The sequence below is a fragment of the Zophobas morio genome, unplaced genomic scaffold (genome assembly GCF_036711695.1).
Source record: "Zophobas morio isolate AGI-343-1 ecotype UQ-CSIRO unplaced genomic scaffold, CSIRO_AGI_Zmor_V1 ptg000014l, whole genome shotgun sequence".
In the NCBI taxonomy this organism is placed as follows: Eukaryota; Metazoa; Arthropoda; class Insecta; order Coleoptera; family Tenebrionidae; genus Zophobas; species Zophobas morio.
Genome location: NW_026972119.1, coordinates 1,701,797 through 1,721,861, shown reverse-complemented (window position 1 = coordinate 1,721,861; position 20,065 = coordinate 1,701,797). Strand labels below are relative to the sequence as shown.

The 20,065-nt window shown below is 32.8% G+C and overlaps 1 protein-coding gene across 3 annotated transcripts in view; it reads right to left on the bottom strand.

Annotated features, from left to right (window-relative positions):
• Window positions 1-20,065, bottom strand: part of LOC135129140 (lachesin-like) — a 344,494-nt gene that overhangs the window by 22,218 nt on the left and 302,211 nt on the right. For all 3 annotated transcript variants that reach the window (XM_064056231.1, XM_064056232.1, XM_064056233.1), the window contains exons 5-6: window positions 16,725-16,853; window positions 7,572-7,710 (exon numbers count right to left, since the gene is read on the bottom strand). In XM_064056231.1, coding sequence (XP_063912301.1) covers window positions 7,572-7,710; window positions 16,725-16,853 — 268 coding nt within the window. The remainder of the gene's footprint in view (window positions 1-7,571; window positions 7,711-16,724; window positions 16,854-20,065) is intronic.

The window sequence follows — 20,065 nt, the reverse complement described above, 5'->3', positions numbered from 1 at the left end:
TATTTACTTATTCCCTCCAAAAAATTGATGGCGTCAGCCCAAAATTTTGCCAAATGAATCCTATCTAAAATGTCCAAAATAGGATGAGGCTATACTTGTGATTTATCATTCCATTCATATTTTTTAGTTTTGCTTATAGGGGGTGTCTCAAAAAAATTAATCACTGAGTCAATTTATTTTATTGATTGAATCAAGAACTGCAAAACTGAATTTTGAAATATTGCAGACTTTTTGAAGTTACTGTCTGACATGGTAGGTTTTTAATCAAAATATATCTGTTTATCAAGCCCAAAAACTTGATGACGTCATCTCAAGATTTTGCCGAATAAATCCTATCTAAAATGTGCAAAATATCATCAGTATATTTTCGTAATTTATCATTGCATTCATATTTTTTAGACTTGCTTTTACAGTGACTCAAAAAAATGTATGGATCAGTCAATTTATTTTAGAGAATAACTCAAGTTGCAGAAATGAATACTTTGAGATCTTGCAGACGTTTTAAAATTATTGTAAGCATGGTAAATTGTTAAGAATAGTTATTTAGTCCCCCCAAAAAATTGATGGAACGGCTTACTCGATTTTCGCAGATAATTTTGGGAATACAATACAGTTATTTTTAGTATTACACTGCACCAATCCAAGGTGGTATACGTGTTGATCGTAAATGTTGATTAGGTCATCACAAAATTGTGTGAAGAAAAGATTCAACTTGAAAATGCTGAATATGTTTCATTATACTTTTGGTGCGAAGGAAGTTCTGTCGAAACAACGGTCGATCAATTTTTTGACAATGGTTGATATAAATAAAACTCAGTAGATGCTCATACTCGAAATACGAAGTATCTACTCGAGGACCCGGGTGGGTTAGTTAGCTCCGTGCTTGCCCGCCACACCTTGGGTCGTGGGTTTGATTCCCGCCCTGCCTCTGGGTGTTGTGTTTGTCCTGTCTCCTGTAATTGGGCCTCTGGCCTGTTGGAGACATAATAGAATAAAATAAAAATAAAAATATCAAATCAAAATATTTCTAGTTTTTCTATATAATGCTAATACTTCAGTACGTAACAAATGATGCGCAAGTAGCATCTCGATATAACAAAAAAGGAAAACAGTGACAGTGTCCATCAAGGCAAAACTCGAGTCACCAAAATATAAGTTAGTATGGGGTAGACACCTTGAGATGGAAATCTCTCTGTTAGAAAAAACGCACTGCACAATGTATGCATAAATAAAAGTCAATTACCTGAAAAATTTTCGATATTCCCGCTCCTAATGTGTTTTTCAAACTGAATGCACTTTTTGACGACGTTCCACGTTCATGAAAGTATCCATGTTTAGTCAAAATTCACTCTTACAACGATCCTACTCGTTTTCTAAGCTGCTTTACAGACAGCCCAGTCATTTGCCACGCCGATGCTCATTTTTAGATTAAATGCTCACAAAACGCATAGGTAGATGTTCAATTTGTGTCCGGGGAGATGCAATGTTTTCAAGTAGGTACTCAGTACATAGAGTAGATGCTCAGGTATATAAGAGTAATAATGAAGTAGGTACTTCGTACTTCGAATATGAGTATCTATTCAGTTTTATTCATACCACCCAATGTCTCACTTCAATGTTTGATTATGTTGATTATGAGCACAACGCTGTTCAACTTCCATATCCGAATTACCCATGAAATAATTCATTGCGGATTGACTTCGTGGACCTATGTCAACTTGTCGTCTTCTCGGCATTGTAATGAACTTCATAAAACGACACAGAATTATTTTCACAGTCAATCAAATCTGTAAATTTTGTCTTGAGAATTTTAAAATATTGAAAACTTCAAATTAAATCCTCGAATAACGGTAAAGTTTGAGGTTTTGTCGAAACCAACAAAGTGACTATAGGTGAATAGAATGGCAGATCAAAATTAATAAGACACTTTCGCAATGTGTAACTAAATTCACTTTAACCAAGACTTTTCCTAAAATAAACGACGTTTTTTTTTGACGAAAAAACAAAGAACGACTTGAAGTGCAATATACTTTTCACAATCGCACGGAAGAATTAGTTTTGTATGACACGTCAGTTAGACGGCAGGTCCGTCAGGAACGCCAACTATTCAAATTAATTCGAAGTGGCGATTCCCATGCAAAATTTTTAGAATGTTTTTATCTTTTAGCTGAGAGTTTGGTCTTGAAATATTTATGGAAATTCAGAGAAGGTTTAAACGGTGAGAAACAAAAATACTAAAAATAGAAATTCTATTTTCCAATATAACATGTTCTGAACTGTGAAACATTTGATGTGTCCTGTCTTTTTAGAAATAAAAGATTATCACTTGGTTGTCAAGAAGAAAAGTGCTGTTTTTAGGGTTTTACCGGCAATTATTCGAATTTTTCTCACCTTTTAAACCTTCCCTAGACCTCCACGGACATTTCAAAACCAAGATAAGATAAATCCCTTCAGCCGTTCTCGAGTTTTAGCGAGACTAACAAACAGCAATTGATTTTTATATATATAGATTAACACAAATATATATTATTATTATTGTTTTTTTTTCGCATTACATTTTTGTAGCGGGGCATTTTAAAATAAATTGAGAATTGATTTTTTCAATTTTGTCATTATTTAGCATTGACATCTTAATAATTTTTTTTTGTGATTGCTATGATTGCTTATTAAAACAAAATTAAATTGGACGAAGTCTTCTCTGGGGTGTATAATAACTATGTTGCCTATGCAAAAATTGTCAGTCTTGAACAGATAAAAGGAACACCCTGTATAGTACTTGTATTTTAAGACAAATAGCCATAACACTTATAAACCTGTAGACGTGACGGTGAAATACAAACTAAACTAAGACATGTCTTCTACAAATTGGAATAACTGGATGACAATGCAGAATGTCCAGACTTCCGTTTAGTGAATAAAACACTACATTTTTTCGGTTTATGGTACAGCATTCACATTTGGTTAACTATAACTTGTATAGATCTAGGGGAGCATCCCCTAGCCTCCCCCTAGCTACAGCCTTCTCCCTCTGTCCGTCCGTCTGTGCGTCTGTCTATCCGTCTGTCTGCTGTCCCGGATTTTTATTAGACATACAATCTCCGAAAGTACTGGGCCGATTGTTGTCAAATTTTGTATTTATATTAGGTATATCATGTAGATGGTAAAACGCTAACCAAAATTTGTCTAATCATCCCCACCACTAATGTGATGACGTCACTTCAAAATTGTACATAGTAATTGAGTTTTAAATTGTATCAAATAACATAGTCTTACACATGTATTTTATGACTCCGAATTGAGACTTTACCCGAAATGACCAGATTTTTGGAAAAAAAATCAAAATTAGGAAACAACATTTTGACATTTAATTTGGAATCTACAAAACCGAATGCTTTGAAATCTTTCAGATGGTTTACAGTTATGACAGGCATGATAAAATGTTAATCACAATATATTTACTTATCCCCTCCAAAAAATTAATGACGTCAGCTCAAGAGTTTGCCGAATAAATCCTATCTAAAATGTACAAAATATGATGAATCTGTACTTGTGATTTATCTTTCCATTTATATTTTTTGGGTTTGCATATACAGGGTGACTCAAAAAAATTAATGAATGAGTCAATTTTAGAGATGTACCGACTGTAGGTCTGGCCGACTAACCGACTAGCCGATTGTTCGGCGAGTAAAAACCGACTAGTCGGCCGACTGTTCGGCTTTGCTAAAACCGGTTTATAAATGCGACAGACAGTGTTTTTTTTCTATTTCTCTGACTACCTTAAAAATTTGTTTTATTTTAATAAAAGGAATAACTAAAGTTCCTTTGTTTTCCAAAAAATATGTTAAATTTGTTTGGATAATTTTAACATTTAATTTTTTTTAGTAACTCAGTACAAAAATAAAGAATAACACAATTTAGGGCCCGTTTATACAATATTTTAACTGAGATTAAGTTGATCGCACATTTAACAAGGCCATTGGCGACGTCTGATTGGCGTAGAGTCGGTCACATGGTACTTCAAGGCGAGGTTAAAAATTAAATCAAAATTAAATATTTAATTGAGGTTCTGTAAACCAGGTTTAATTGTTTTATATACTATTTTACTTCTAATAAAAAAAGCCGACCGATCGGCTGTTTAGCCGACGATGAAAAATGGCCGAATAGTCGGTTTATCCGACCGGTCGGCCACTAGTCGGTACATCTCTAGTCAATTTATTTTCTTCATTAGATCAAGGATTGCAAAACTGAATACTTTGAAATCTTGCAGACGTTATTGTAAGCATGGTAACTTTTTAATCAAAATGTATCTGTGTATCAATCCCAAAAAATTGATGACGTCATCTAAAAATTTTGCCGAATAAATCCAACCTAAAATAAACAAAATATGTTGAGTCTGTACTTGTGATTTATCATTGCATTCATATTTTTTGGATTTGCATATACAGGGTAACTCAAAAATATTAGTAAATGCGTGAATTTATTTTATTGATTTAATCAGGAACTACAAAACCGGATGTCTTGGAATCTTGGAGATGTTTTAAATTTATCATAAGCATGGTAAATTTTTGATCGAAATGTATTTGCTCATCTTCCCTAAAAAATTGATGACGTCACCCCAAAATTTTGCTGAATAAATCCTGTCTAAAATGTACAAAATATGATAAGCCTGTAGTTGTGATTTATCATTCCATTCATATTTTTTGGATTTGCATATACAGGGTGACTCAAAAGTATTCATGAATGTGTGAATTTATTTTATTGATTTAATCAGAAACTACAAAACCGACTGATTTGAAATCTTGGAGATGTTTTAAATTTATCATAAGCATGGTAAATTTTTGTTCAAAATGTATTTGCTCATCCCCCCTAAAAAATTGATGATACCACCCCACAATTTTGCTGAAAAAATGCTATCTTAAATGTGTAAAGAATCCTGAAACCGCGGGAGGAAATGTTTCACTTTGCTCCCTTGATATATAAATAACTATTATTTCCCCCGAATAATTGATGACGTAATCTCAAAATTTTGCGGAATAAATTCTACCCAAAATGTGCAAAATATGAGTTTTTACTTGTGATTCATCATACCATTCATATTTTTTATTGATCAAATTAAGAATGTAAAAATACAAACATCTTTATTAAATAAGAATTATAATAATGATACTTAGAATATTTTGTCGATTGTAGGTTACTAATTAATTGTTTTGTTCCTCTATTTTGAGGGGTCAAACGTATTCAAATCAAACTAATTTCTACGTGACATTCTTCCGATGTATAAACATAAACACTCTCAAGTTTTTTTCCTTATCGAAGATAATCAAAGGACGTACAGTAATGGAGTCCATTGGTCAATTTGGTACCCGTTTCTCGGTATTTCATAAGGCCGTAGCTAGGGGTGGCTAGGGGATGTTCCCCTAGATATAGACAGGTTATAATTAACCAAATATGAATTACAGCATCCAAAAAATTAATAAAATGTAGTGTTTTATTCAATAAACGGAAGTCAGAGCAATAAAAAATACTGGACCGTCGCATTGTCATCCGGTTATTGCAATTCGTAGAAACCATGTTTTAGTTTCGTTTGCATTTCACCGTCACGTCTACAGGTTGATAAGTGTTATGGCTATTTGTCTTAAATTACAAGTACTATACAGGGTGTTCATTTTATCTGTTCACTTTATCTGTTCGCACCTGACAATTTTTGCATAGGAAACATATTACACACCCCGAGACGACTTCGTGCAATTTAATTTTTTTTTTAATACGCAATCATAGCAATCACAGAAAAAAAATGACAAAGATATCAATGCCAAATAATGACAAAATTGAAAAAATTAATTCAATTTATTTTAAAATGCCTCGGTACAAAAATGTAATGCGAAAAAATACACAATAGGCATGCACTCGTCACGTTTCCCACAGCGAGGGAATGCGTAAATTTATTTTATTGATTTACTCAAGAACTACAAAACCGATTGCTTTAAAATCTTGGAGATGTTTTAAAGTTATCATAAGCGTGGTAAATTTTTGATCAAAATGTATTTGCTTATGTCCCCTAAAAAATTTATGACGTCACCCCAAAATTTTGCTGTCTAAAATGTAGAAAATATGATGAGTTTCTTCTGTGATTTATCATTCCATTAAATAGATAGGATTTACTCAGAAACTACAAAACCGAATGCTTTGAAATCTACTGCGAAAAAAAAAAACATAATAGACAGGCAGTCGTCACGTTTTCGATAGTGAGAGAAGTACTGTCTAAAGTCTTTAGACCATTTTTTTTTGTTTTGGCTATGTTAAAATTATCTTGAGTGTGAAATCAGATTTTGCACCAATGAATAAAACAATAATGCTGAAAGTGAGTAATTCTGTTAAAAATCTGCAAGGCAAACAAAATCCGGTAGTAAATTAGGTACCTACCGTCATAATGGATGCCGCAATTATTGAATCGATTACTGATAAATTGAAAACGGTAAATTTCGGGGATTAACTAGTTGTGGCGGCAGTTTGTTTTACAGCGGATGATTAATTAAGCATTTGTCAAACATCAGATTTATGAGGTTCTATTCTTATTTGTTCGAAACAAAATTTATGATATAAATTGAGTATAAATTTGCTCCTTGCAGAGTTTACAAAGCCTGCTTTCTCAATCTATTTTCTTCGTGTCGTTGTTAAAATATAACCCGTTAGTAAAATGCCAAACTCTCTATGGGGATTCAGTGCTTCGACATTTTTACCAAATAAATTTTTACCCGTTGTAATAATCCCGGTAAAATGTAGTTTCCGACGAAAACTTTTCATTGTTCGACTGCATTAACCAACGTTAAAGCCTTTGATTGTGAACAGAAGAATGTGTATCCCTCGCACAATCGATAAAATGATCCACTTCCTTGAAAGAATTTCATTTGTACCTGTTCTTGTTCCTTTGTGTCTTTTTTATTGTCTCACAAACAATTTTACTCACTTCTTCTAACTACGTTCCGTTTCGGATGGTAACATTGGCTTTGTATTGGCAATAACAGTACAGTGAAATGAAGCGGCCTCTGTGTAATAACCTAATAAGCGCGGGAAAATTAATTCTGTTCAAAAAGTGGCGATAATAGGATAAGTGCCTGTCTTACTTATTATAGGATTTACAGGTTGTTTTCCTCGAGATGAAAGGTTACTTTCAATTGAAATTCCCAGCTCTAATTAGAGCACTAATAAAAGCGCTTCAGGATAAAACGGCTTTTGTGTAAAGCTCTGCTCTGTTTACAAAGTCTTGTGCAAATTTTTGATATCCGATTCCCGTTTACTTTTAACAGGTTTGTTTGACATTCAAAATAAAAATGCACGATAAAGCTTAGTTTATTATTCAAATAAGTCTAATGCAGGTTTAAATATTTTATGAACATGAAACGAACCGTGTTAATCACATTATGCTCCCTCGGGGATTCTATACACAATAAAATACTAATACTTGCTTTATGCTTTTTCAGGCTTAATTTGCCGGAGGTTTTACATTTTACGAGCGAATTTCAACTCGCATTTATACCGTAAAGACAAATTTCATCTAAAAATATACTTACCCATTTAACAATATTTCGCCTTCACTTTTCATCCAGTAGTTGATTGTGTTAGGAAAGGCCTCTACGTTACATTCTAGTTGAACGTCTGTGTTCAGAGGTGCTCCGAGCAGCTGATTTGGCACTGTAATGGCAGGAGCAACTGAAACGAATTAATTAAAATAAGGATTCTATTAACGCAGTTGCGCGTAAATTACTGAGACGACGATTAAGTTTTGGTTCTGCCACTGTAGGCAAATTTATAGCACAAACATTTATTTTTCTATATTGTAATTTCGTTCGTTATGTTAACGAGGAAAAAAGTTCTCATGTAATTAAGGCGAATCTTATGTTACCAACTTTGTTTACTGCAAGTTTATGCTCCGTCTAGCAAAGACCCTAGGGAGGACGAATGCTCATCGTCTCAACTATTTATACCCAAAGTTCAGATTTAAGCAATTTGCAGACTCCGTTATGATTATTGTTATTGTCGTGATACAATGCGTTATCTTAAATATGGAACACACCATTCTGTTAGTGTGCAGTCTGCTTTCTCTCAGTTTTGCTCATTCCAATATTTTATTTAGTTTTGAAAAATCAGAACAGAGAATGTCCTAATAACCTAAACTAGAAGGTTTCGAGTGACTCGATAAGTTGTTGACCTGTGTGACTGTAATTGGAAAACTTTATAAGTCCAGTTGGAAAACATCTTGAGATGAGCACATGAGCTGCACTTATGTGGGGCAGTAATTTTAAAAAAAGTAGATTAAATAATTCATGTATAAATATATAATAGGATTTTTTTTAACAAAATCAGAAATGCATTCGAATCAACATATAACTATTTTAAGCCATATTGCAGCAAAGATATATATATTTAGTAATTTTTCGGAAAATTTAATGCATTTAATTCTTAAGTGAAGTGCATTTCCCAAACAAATCTACGATTTGGTGGGTGCATAAAAAAGCAGACAAAACCAAGATTATCAGTTATAAGTCTGTGGCAGTTTTCTGAAAGGCACTATTATAGATTCACAATAGGCTGTGTTTAGGAGTCAAACTTTTAGTAGTTATTTTACATTTTTTCAAATTTTTTTAAAACCCTGTCAGCAACATTTTGACGATTTTCATAAATTTATTTTGTTTTTACTTCCCGAGCGTAAGCCTCTACTTCAAGGAGAAGGAAGTTTTGTCTAAATTACTTTCAACCAATTTCTTTCCAGCGATATTCAATTATTTATTTGCTTTTATATTGGTACTCAGATAGTTGCTTGCAATGCAAGACATGTGTTCTTATTTTATTGGTTGTCCGCAAAATAAGTAACTAGGAATAATAATGACGAAACAGTGATAATAATATTAAATTAGTCTTACGAGTTATGTGCAAACAGTAAGCAACTTTTGGCTTTGAATTATTAATTACTAAACTTAAGAGAAAAGCAACTTCCTAATTAATAGTAGTACAGTCAGTTGTTTATACATTCTCTACGTACAGTACAACAGACTTTCAGAACATGTATGTAAAATAATAAGTGTAATTAATGTAAGCAAACGGTTAGGTTTTCACTGCTTGGATGTACGGAAAGAAGACTAGCCCTTTGATAAATGATGATATATTATACAGACAACACTGTAAATGACACTTCAGTAAAGCAGCTGAGATCTTGAGATGTGTAAAAGGTTTCGCAAGATTAGGTGAAAGCAGGAATGCTGGAGGGGCAAAACTAAAACTATTTTATGTGTATGATGGTCATAGAATCGCACTTTGTCAATCATTTTTCGTAAAAAACGAACAGTATAACAGAAAATCGTGAATACTACTACAGGTTATATTATTTGGTTAAAAATTAGTCTGAAGTTGTTTAGACAGAACTACATTCGCACCTGCAGCACAGTCAGACAAATTCAGTCTCTTACATACGTTAAATTAAAAATAGGTATAGACTGTTAAACTACAGGTATGCGAATGTTTTAAGTGAGTTTTTCTTCACAAAATTTTATCATAAAATTATGTCCTTAACTTTTAAAAAATGAGTAACGATTTATTTTAAAAAACTTTAAAACGTTTGTAAGATTTCACAGGTAGCAGCTTCACGGTTTGGAAGTTAAATTGTAAAATGTTTATTTTATTTTTAAAAATGTACACTCCTAAGGTAAAAAAATTGGTCGAGAGCATTTTACTATCTACATGATGTTCCTAACATAAATACAGAATTTGACAACAATCGGCCCAGCACCTTCGAAGATTATCTGTCTAATAAAAATCCGGGGCGGCAAACAGACGGACAGAGAGACAGTCAGACAGATAGACAGACGGAAACGGGAGACCTATTTCTTCGTACTCTAGGGGTCATGAAAAGTCGAGAAAATGTAAAAATACAGTTCTGTAAGGTGGTCGACGTACAGTACTGTATTCTGAAAATTTCCAGAAAATGGGGTGAATCGTTCTTGATTTCATCAATTAAATTGCTTTATGCATAAACTATGAAAAATATGAATGCATTGATGAACCACAATATGGATTATTCATAATATTTTCACATTTTCGATAGAATTTATTCAATAAAATTTTGAAATGGTATCTTCAAGTTGTTAGGGGGGATAAACAGATAAATTTTGATTACCAATTTACCTGATTACGACAACCCTGAAACCTTTACAAGATTTCAGAACATTCAGATTTGCAGTTTCTACGTTAAACTGTAAAATGTTGTTATGCAGTTTAATTATTGTTTGGTTTTTACAAAAATCTGAACGTCTAAGGTGAAATTTTTTTTTTATTTTTTACCTTAGTTTCGACACAACTTCTTTGGCGTCTGGAGGTCAAGTCCTACAAGTCCCACTTGTTTGAAAAATCGTAAAATTTGATTTTGCGATTTTTATTTTATATTGATCTATAAATAATAATAATAATAATAATAATAATAATAAGGCTTTATTCCTAACAGGTTTACACCCAATAACAAGGAAAACTAAAACTTAGGCTCAAATCAACCGCAAACAGTAAATAAATAACATACAATTCCAAAGTCAGTGAACTTAAGTATAACATAAGGCATTATTAATAATAAAAGCTCCCACAAAACTACAAACTATAAATTTTACTACTTACTAATACAAAAAAAGGATTTGATTATAACCGATAGCGAATCGTAATGTATATCGCAATGAGTAGATATTTCATTAAACTTATTACACATAACAACTACTGGAGATTTACGTAATACGTTTGTCTTATATGGTGGACTATAAAAAGTTTGAGATTGGCGTGAATTAATACGAGGTACGACCAAGTTAAATTTATCCAGAAGGCTCGGACAATCTATTTTGTTGTTAAATAAATTAAAAACAAATTTAATGGCAATAATATTGCGCCGATCCTGGAGAGCTAGAAATTCAAACCTACTCAGAAGTGCAGCATGATCACACCCCCTTTCAGGATAAACTTTATCTACACAATAACATAAAAATTTGAGAAATTTACGCTGAACAGCTTCGATATTTTTAACATGCACATCATATAAGGGATACCAAATTATAGCACCATATTCCAATCTAGATCTAATAAGCGCAAAATATAAATTACATAAAGTTCTTATATTTGAGAACTCGCTACAATTTCTGTAAACAAAACCATACATCCTAAAAGATTTTGCTATTACATCATCTATATGTTTCACAAAATTGAATTTAGAATAAAAAAAAAGTAAAGTAAAAACTAGCGGCATAACAACGCGTAGATTCCAAGGGGACACGGTCCACACAAGTACGAACATTGTCAAATATATTTAAAACCGATAACCAACTGGAAAACATGGTCTCACAGTAAAACTATGCTTAACTTCGAAAGTTTATGTTTGTTTAAACATCTAAGAATGTCGTGTAGAAATTTGTTTTGTTTGAATGAGTTTGTCTCCTCAAAACAGAGGACTAAAATTATTAAGTAAGCCACGATCGAAAAAATGTTTTGAATATTAGTGTTATAATTCTCATTTTATCATTACTACATAAAGAAGTGCGTATTCTCACATTTTCGAAAAAAAATGGGATGACTTGCTTTTAATTTGAGCAATAAAAAATTAAAGAGTGATTAATTTTATTAAATTTATTTCAAATTAAGGAAAATAAGAGAGGCCGCTCGCCAGCTTCAAATTCGCGACCTTAGAATAGGCGCTTTACAAACTGAAACGCCAGCTGTAACACTGTTGGGTTACTATGTATCTAAACAAGAGGGCGGATTAAAGCATAAACAAATCTAATAATAATAAACAAAATCAAGGTAGATTCATAAACCACAAGTACAGGAGTATATTATTTCATACGCCATCAAATTGTTGTTGGTGGAGATGATTAGCCAAATTTACCCACGAACGCAGACAAACGGCAGACAGACAGACGGAAACGAGAGACATTTTTTTTTGTACTCTAGGGGTCATGGAATATTGAGCTAACATGAAAGTAACAGGTCGCCCGATGGACTCGATTACAATATTTCCTTAGCTTACGCTCGAGAAGTAAAAATATACGTCAATAACCACCTCTCCTAAACACTATTAAGTTGATAACAAAGTTAATTAGACAATAAGACCTACATTTAAATTTCTTTTCTGTTGAAAACTAGCAGTATTTCTTTCTTTTAAATATTTTTTGAGTTTGTATTGATCCTCCTTTGTTATTTGCGTTGTCTGAACGAAAAAACAATGTTTCTCCTATTTGTGCACACGACAATAGCATCCGCCAACGTCCTGTTTCCCAAGTCAGGATTTTTAAAAGAAACCTCTTCATTTAGCCGAATATAACTAGCTGGCGTCTTAGAATAGCGTTGGATTCTCGTAATCCTCCTGCCCTTTCTCGCCAAGTTGGTTCAACTCGTTATCGAGAGGCTGGCTGCGTAAGGGCTGCCGTCTACCCTCCACGCATCAACTAACTTCTGTTTCAGATAACTTCCTAATTAGTTTATGGCCATGTGTTAAATTCCCATGTCCGAACACATGTACTTATGGCCTCGGCAGTCATGTCAGAGAACTAATCGCATTAGTACACGCTGCCAACAAATAATAAGTTGGTGTCGATAATGGGTATTAGCCAAATTATAATAGATTCGTACAGGAAAGGACTTAATCGGATTGGAGATCGAACGATAACATGGATTTGTAGAAAGTTATACCGGGTGATTTTTTAGAATTCTGATCTAGTTACCCATGACGCTTACGTCAGCAGTGTGGCGTAACTTGTATCTGAATGGTGTATTTTGCGTTGCTTAAACGTTCAGCGCCGTTTTGAAAAAGTTAGGTTAAACAATAATTCAAATGTTCTAGAAATCATACAAAATCTTTTATTTATAACAATCTAAATCATGAAAACCACACTTATTTTACAATATAATTACTGGAAATGTTGACCTTCAGCCTCTAGATATAGATTGACTCTTCGCTGCATATTTTTTCCAATAATCGGACAATAATCTTTGATGCTATGCAAGGGCTGCTTGCAGATGGTGTTTTTCAACGTCAGGAACACGACATAATTCAAGGGCGTCAAATCTGGTGATTGAGGTGAGCATTAAAAAAAATATGTGGTCAGCGTGGTAACTAATAAATTAAACGGTCTTCGTAATTTATTCCCTGAAGAAATTTAATATCCTTTGTGCTGTATGAGCTGTTGCACCGTCATGTTGAAAAAACCATTCTCTAGTTCCTCAGGATCGAGTTGGTCAATGTATTCCTGAAGCATATTCTCACATCGTTTAGAAGAAAATGGGTCCGTACAAGCGTCACAAACACGAATTTTTTCTGCATGTATAGGTGTTTCTTGAAAATAATGAGCATTTTCTGCACTCCAACATTCGCATGTTTTGGGAATTTATGTACCCTGACAAATGAAACTAAGCTTCACCACTAAAGAAGGTTATATGAAGAAGATTATTATCCATCGTTCGATTAAACCAGTTGCAATACATCACTCTCTTCTCATAAATCTAGTGGTTGGAGTTCTTGAAACATTTGCATTTTGTAGGGAAAGAGCTCCACGTCCTTCTTAACAATATTGTGGCAAGTTCTGCATGGTAAGTTGACTTTCTGCGAAATCATCCATAATTTGTGTAACGTTATCCACAATCTCGGGGGTTAGTTTTGTGGGTTTGCCAGTCTCTGATTGTTTTCCAATGTTTCCTCTGTCATGTAATAACTTAATTACATAGGGCAGTGCATTTATAAAAGTTGTTTCCACTGCAGCAACATCAGGAAGTTCTTCATGAAATTCTAGGAAACAAGGTGTGGCTTTTTTTTTGTTTATACACCTATTGACTTTATACCCATTGTGTAAGTAAGATTTCGATATAAATTTTTATGTTCTTCGGTGAACATTTTGCACAGATCAAAATTCTTTTATTGAAGTTGAAAAATTCTCGAATACCCTTGATTCACTCATGACAATGTAGTTTTAAAAAAGATAGATTTTTGGTAAAAACAGAGAAAACTAATATGTAGGACTAACGAAAAAAGATGTACAAACAACCAAAACGACAAATAATAAGTTAGGTTACATTTATATTACTACATTGACATATTAATACTAAGTAACTAAGCTAGTAGGTATTAACGGGATGTCTGTTCTTAGAACTAGAGAGCGGAAAATATGCAGCAAAATTTTGGAAAATATGATCATATAATATGCATCAAATTTATGCAAATATGCAGTAATTTTCTTAATATATGCAGAGATATGCAGTTGCATATGCTCCAAAAATTAAAAGAAAAGCTTAATAAGTTAACTAAATTTATTTACAAATTGTAAAAACAGGTTTCCCGTGCTTACTTTTTATTACAAAAAAATACATCAATCGCATTGCAAAGTGTTTAATAAGATCTCACTGACACATAAATCACATTTTTTAAGATAATATTCTTATATTAAAAATAAATATAGGTAAACAGAACGAATTAAAAAATAGTAGTAATTTAATTGCTATTTTGGTAACAATTTATGTTTAAATATTTTTCGAAATATTCTAACAAAAAGTTTTTCCGGTGATAATATTCTTATATTAAAAAATAAAAATAGGTAAACACAACGAATTAAAAAATAGTAGTAATCGACTATTTAATTATTATTTTGGTAACAATTAATTTTGAATATTTTTCGAAATATTCTAACAAAAAGGTTTTCCGGTGATTCTAAAGTATGTATTTTTAAATAGAAAAACTGCGTATACTGCGTCCACAGATGTAAAAATACTACTTACCGGTTTAGAGCAGGCACGACAAAACACAGTTCCTTCTTGAAGAATAAGTTCAGGAAAAGGTTTAACCCATAAATTAATTTGAGTTATCTACATATTGACACACCTGTGTCGTTTTAAATGCTTTGAATGCAAACTCACGATGAAAAACAATAGGATAACGTCCCTTGGACCACCATAAAACATACCATTAATGCACTTAAGTAACGAACGAAAATATTGGGAATGAACGGTATTTCCAAAAGTAATCAGGACCCGAAGTTACCTGGAAGGGTGGCTTAACACCCACTGGTTCCTCCAAACTACCATAAAACCCAAACCTTTCCTAATTATTTGAAGCTCAAGACAATATTTGCAATATGATTCATGAAATTTCGTCTTTTTAGATAAATGCTGATAGAAAGACAATCTTTTTTTCAAATTACCACAAAAACTGATAAAAATGCAAAATATGCACCCGTTACGTGAAATATGTAACATAAGGCAAATATATGCAAATATGCAATTTTTTTATAGCTGTATTCATTTTTAATTAGCATGATTCGTTCACATATTAAATATCAAGACTTATATGCAAAAAATAACGGATATGCAAATTTCATAAAATCCGCTCTCTACTTATAACATATAGCATATAACAGGAACAGGTTATGTTTCTGCCAAATGGATGTTATAAGAACAGACATGCCGTTTGTGTCAAATGAAATTCCAACGCCTTCTCTAAGTGATTTTTGGATTTAACACCCCTATATATAAAAATTGGTCTACAGTTATTTAGACACGACGAAGTACAGGTCAAAAATTACAAATTCTTGGAAAAATTATAAAATTGAATTTTGCGAATTTTATTTTTACTTCCCGAGCGTAAGCTAAGGAAGTATTGTAATCGAGTCCATTGGGTGACTGTTACTTATATATTTTCTCAAAGTGCCATGCCCCCACAGTATGAAAAAATAAATCTATCGTTTCCGTCTATCTGTTTGTCTGTCCGTCTGTGCTGATTTTTGTTACACAGATCATTTTCAAAACTACCGAACCGCCTGTTGTCAAATTATTCCCACCAACAACGTGATGATGTCACATCATTAATTGTACATAGTAAATGGGTTTTAAATTATAAAAAATAACATAGATGTACACATGTAGTTCATGAATCCGTGTTTGAGGTTTTACTTGAGACATCTAGATTTTTGGAAAAATATCAAAATTGTATAACATTTTTTTAATTTTGAATCTACAAAACCGAATGCTTTGAAATATTGTAGATGTTGATTATAATAATACTAAAATTATCGTGGGCATGGTAAATTTTTAAACAAAAAATATGTTAAAAATTAATGACGTCATCTCAAAATTTTATCGAATGAATTCTATTTAAAGTGTGTAAAATATGCTGAGTAAACGGCCAAATTTTCGCAAAAAAAATACTTCGTATATTAACGTTTTAGCTCTAACATAGGATATAAACCTTCGTGGAGTGGCGTATACAATATCCGCTCGCAGACCTGCGGGTCGCACACGTTCCATGTAAAAGTTGGCTGTTTCTTTTTTTTCCCCTTGCGTTGTAACTAGTATTATTCATGTTGATGACGTCATGACATGGAAAAACTCATTTGAAACATAGGCATATCATCAAACATTTTGCAATTTAATTTTAAGTCTGCAAAACCGAAAGCTTTGAAATCTTGCAGACGATTTAAAGTTATCGTAAGCATGGAAAATTTTTAATTAAAATATATTTGTGCGCCCCCAAAAAAATGTCGTTGAAAAAAATTATTTTCAGTTCTAGAATAACTGCAACTAATAACAGAAATGCAGAAAATATTTTTAGTAACTAAAGATGTTGCGTAAGATAGTTTTCTGTGGAACATTATTAATCGAACTAAATATATCGTCTACACCTGAACTGATTTTGCATCTAGTAATAGCTAACTCACAGTTTACGTTGAGTGCAATTCTTTTGCTGACTGCTGGTGGCACGTCATTACTTGCTATACAAAGGTAGGCTCCCATTTGTTTTCTTTCCAAACGCCAGAATTGAAGGTTTGTTCCATTGTACGTTTCCACTGAAAAAGAAAAAACAACTGTAAATGTCGCCATTTTATTTACGACAGAAAAACATTAAAGGCTTGTTTTAGTGAAACATTTTTCGATATATTTTTTCTGTAGATCAAAGACTCTAGTTTTAGTTAGATTCAACCTAAGTTTTCTCTGCTGCTTTAACAGAAAAATAAAATCATACCCGTGCTTTCTAGAAACTTCACTGGCAAGTTACGAAATCAAATGAAAACTTTTAATGAGATATAAATTCAACTTCTGCAACAGCAAACAAACGGAATGTGTAGACACTAAATAAAGGTGAATACGCTAAGCAAAAGGAAAATAATGAGGAGGATTCTTAGATTGTTAGAAGTAAGAGAATACAACGACACGTTGTTTATGATAATCAAAATTGCGAAGATAAAAACTTCACGAATGCGTAAAATTTAATTAACCGCTTACGGTGGTTAACAGTTGTTCATTATTCTTGTACAGCTCTTATGAATAAATATTAAAGTGGGTTGATTTATCCTTGTGTTACGTATATTCCAACGGTATACAAAACTTTCCTGTTTATTACTCCTTATTTACCTGGATGGGACGCCGACGCAGATGCCAGTAATAGCTGCTTCAGGCTAATCTCCCTAATATTTTATTATTTATTATTGCTGCAAATATACGAAATGTAAACCTACAGATAGGGTGGTGGCTGCTGTGCCAGTAATGTTTCCCAGAGAAACGAAAAATAATTGATTCTAATAGCTTTTAAATTATGATTTTTAAGGAAGCACAATAATTGAGTCCATCGGGCGATTTGCTAGTTTCATGTTTCGTCGACGTTTCAGTACCCGTAAAGAACGAAAAAATAGGTCTTTCGTTTCGGTCTGTATGTCTGTGTTGATTTTTATTAGACTGAACTGATTGTTGTCAAATTTTACATGTATATTAGGAATATCATGTAGATGGTAGAACATAATTAACATTACCAAAATTGTATGAAATAATATACTCCTGCATTTGTGGGTGATGAATTTACCTTGATTTTGTTTGTTATTATTGTATGTGTTTATTGTTTAATCTGCCCTCATCTTAGACACTAGTACACAACAATATTACAGCTAGTGTCTCAGTTTGCATTCATGCATTAATTAATTAATACCCTCCTGTGCGTTGAGGAAATAAAATCAATCAAATTTCGTTTTTTGAACCGCTGTTGCTTGTAATCTGAATATGCCAGTAATCGAGTTCTTTCGAGCCATAAACAAAATCAGTCGAAGTTAAACACGTATTGAGAAATTGAGAATATCTACATTTTTCTCGTTGGTTATCTGTTTTAAATATTTTTCACATTGTTCGCACTTCTGTGGAGTACACCCCCTTAGAATTTGCGCCTTCGTGACGTAGTGGTTATGGGGGTGTTTTGTACGCCAGTGGAGCAAGAGAAGTTCTGAGAAAATAACCGTCGACCAATTTTTTCACCGTGGAAACATGACTTTCAAAATTGTAACTGTAAATCTTTTAAGAACATGCATACATTCGAAAACGTTAAAACATTTTTTTTACATAAAAAATTGGTCGACCGTTATTTCGACAGAACTTCCCTTGCTTTTGAAATACAGTTTGATAAATCCTTCATAGAAATTATCACAAAACGCAAATCGCAAAATCAAATTTTATCATTTTTCAAAGAAGCACTACATTTCAAAGACGAGAGAATTTCTGTCGAAATAACTTTCGACTAATTTTTTTAGTAATATACCTCCACAGTTTTTTAGTTCCCGTTTCATGTTTTCTTGACGTTTCATGACCCATAGAGTACGAAAAAATTGATGTCCCGTTTCTATCTGTCTGTTTGTTGGTCTGTCGCCTGTCTCAATTTTGTATGTATATTAGGAATATAATATGTATTTGTATATGATCAACCGCTACCCAAAATTTGGCTAATCACCCCCACCAACAATTCGATGACGTCATCTTACAGGATTTTAAAATGATTAAATGTTATACAATAATACAGTCTTATGCTTGTGGTGTATAAATCTGATTTGAGTTTTACCTTAAACTTCCAAAAGTTAACACAGAATAAAACATTTTACCACTAACTGGGGATACAACCGTTCCTGGAATTACCGCGAAGGCTAATAAGGCATCAGCATACGGACCGGCGATCGCACGTTCGATGCCAAACTTAGCCGTTTCTTTTAACTTTCCGAGCGTAAGCGAAAAAAGTATTGTAATCGAGTCCTTCGTCCGACTCCCTACTTTTATGTTTTTTTGACCTTTTATGACCCCTAGGGTACAGGTAAATAGGTCTCTTGTTTCCGTTTGTTTGTCTGTCTGGCGTCTGTCCGCATTTTTATTAGACAAACAATCTCCGAAGCTATTGGGCCGATTGTTGTCAAATTTTGTATGTATATCAAAAATATCATATTGATGGCGAATCATCCCCACCACCAATGGAATGATGTCATCTTCAAAATTTACAATTCTATAAAATAAACTAGTCTTGCACTTGTGGTGTATGAATTTCTGTCGTGCTGTCGAGTTTTCGCGTTTAAAAGTTATCGTAATCATGGTAAATCGTTAATCAAAATTTATTCTTTTATTGCTTCCCAAAAATTGATGACGTGATGTTAAAATTTTGCCGAATAAATCCTCTATGAAATGTGCAAAATATTAGGACTTCATACTTGTCGTTTATCAACGCACTTATACTTTTTAAAAATACTTATACAGAGTGACTTCAAAAAACAAATGAATGAGTCAATATATTTTATTAATTAAATTGCAGAACCGAATTCGATTGATTCGAAATTTGACCACGTTTCAAAGTTATCGTAAGCAAGGTAAATTTTGGATAGAAATATATCTGTTTATTCCCCTAAAAAATTGATGACGTCATTTCATATTTTTATAACTGCTTATAAAGGATGACTCAAAAAAATTAATGAATGAGTCAATTTATTTTATTGATTAGATCAGGAACTCCACTTTACCGGAAATGTTGCAATAGAACATTGTTAGAGGTTCTTAAAAAAGCTATATATCGTTGAATATATTTCAGGGGCGAAGGAAAAGAAATAAACTTTTTTTTGTGCAATCACTAGTATTATCTATGTTGATGACGTCATCAACAGAGATAACACTATAATAAATACAAATTTTTTATTGGTTAAATTAAGAACGGGTTACCTCATTTTTTCGTCTTTGTAATAATAAAATAATGACAAAATAAGAA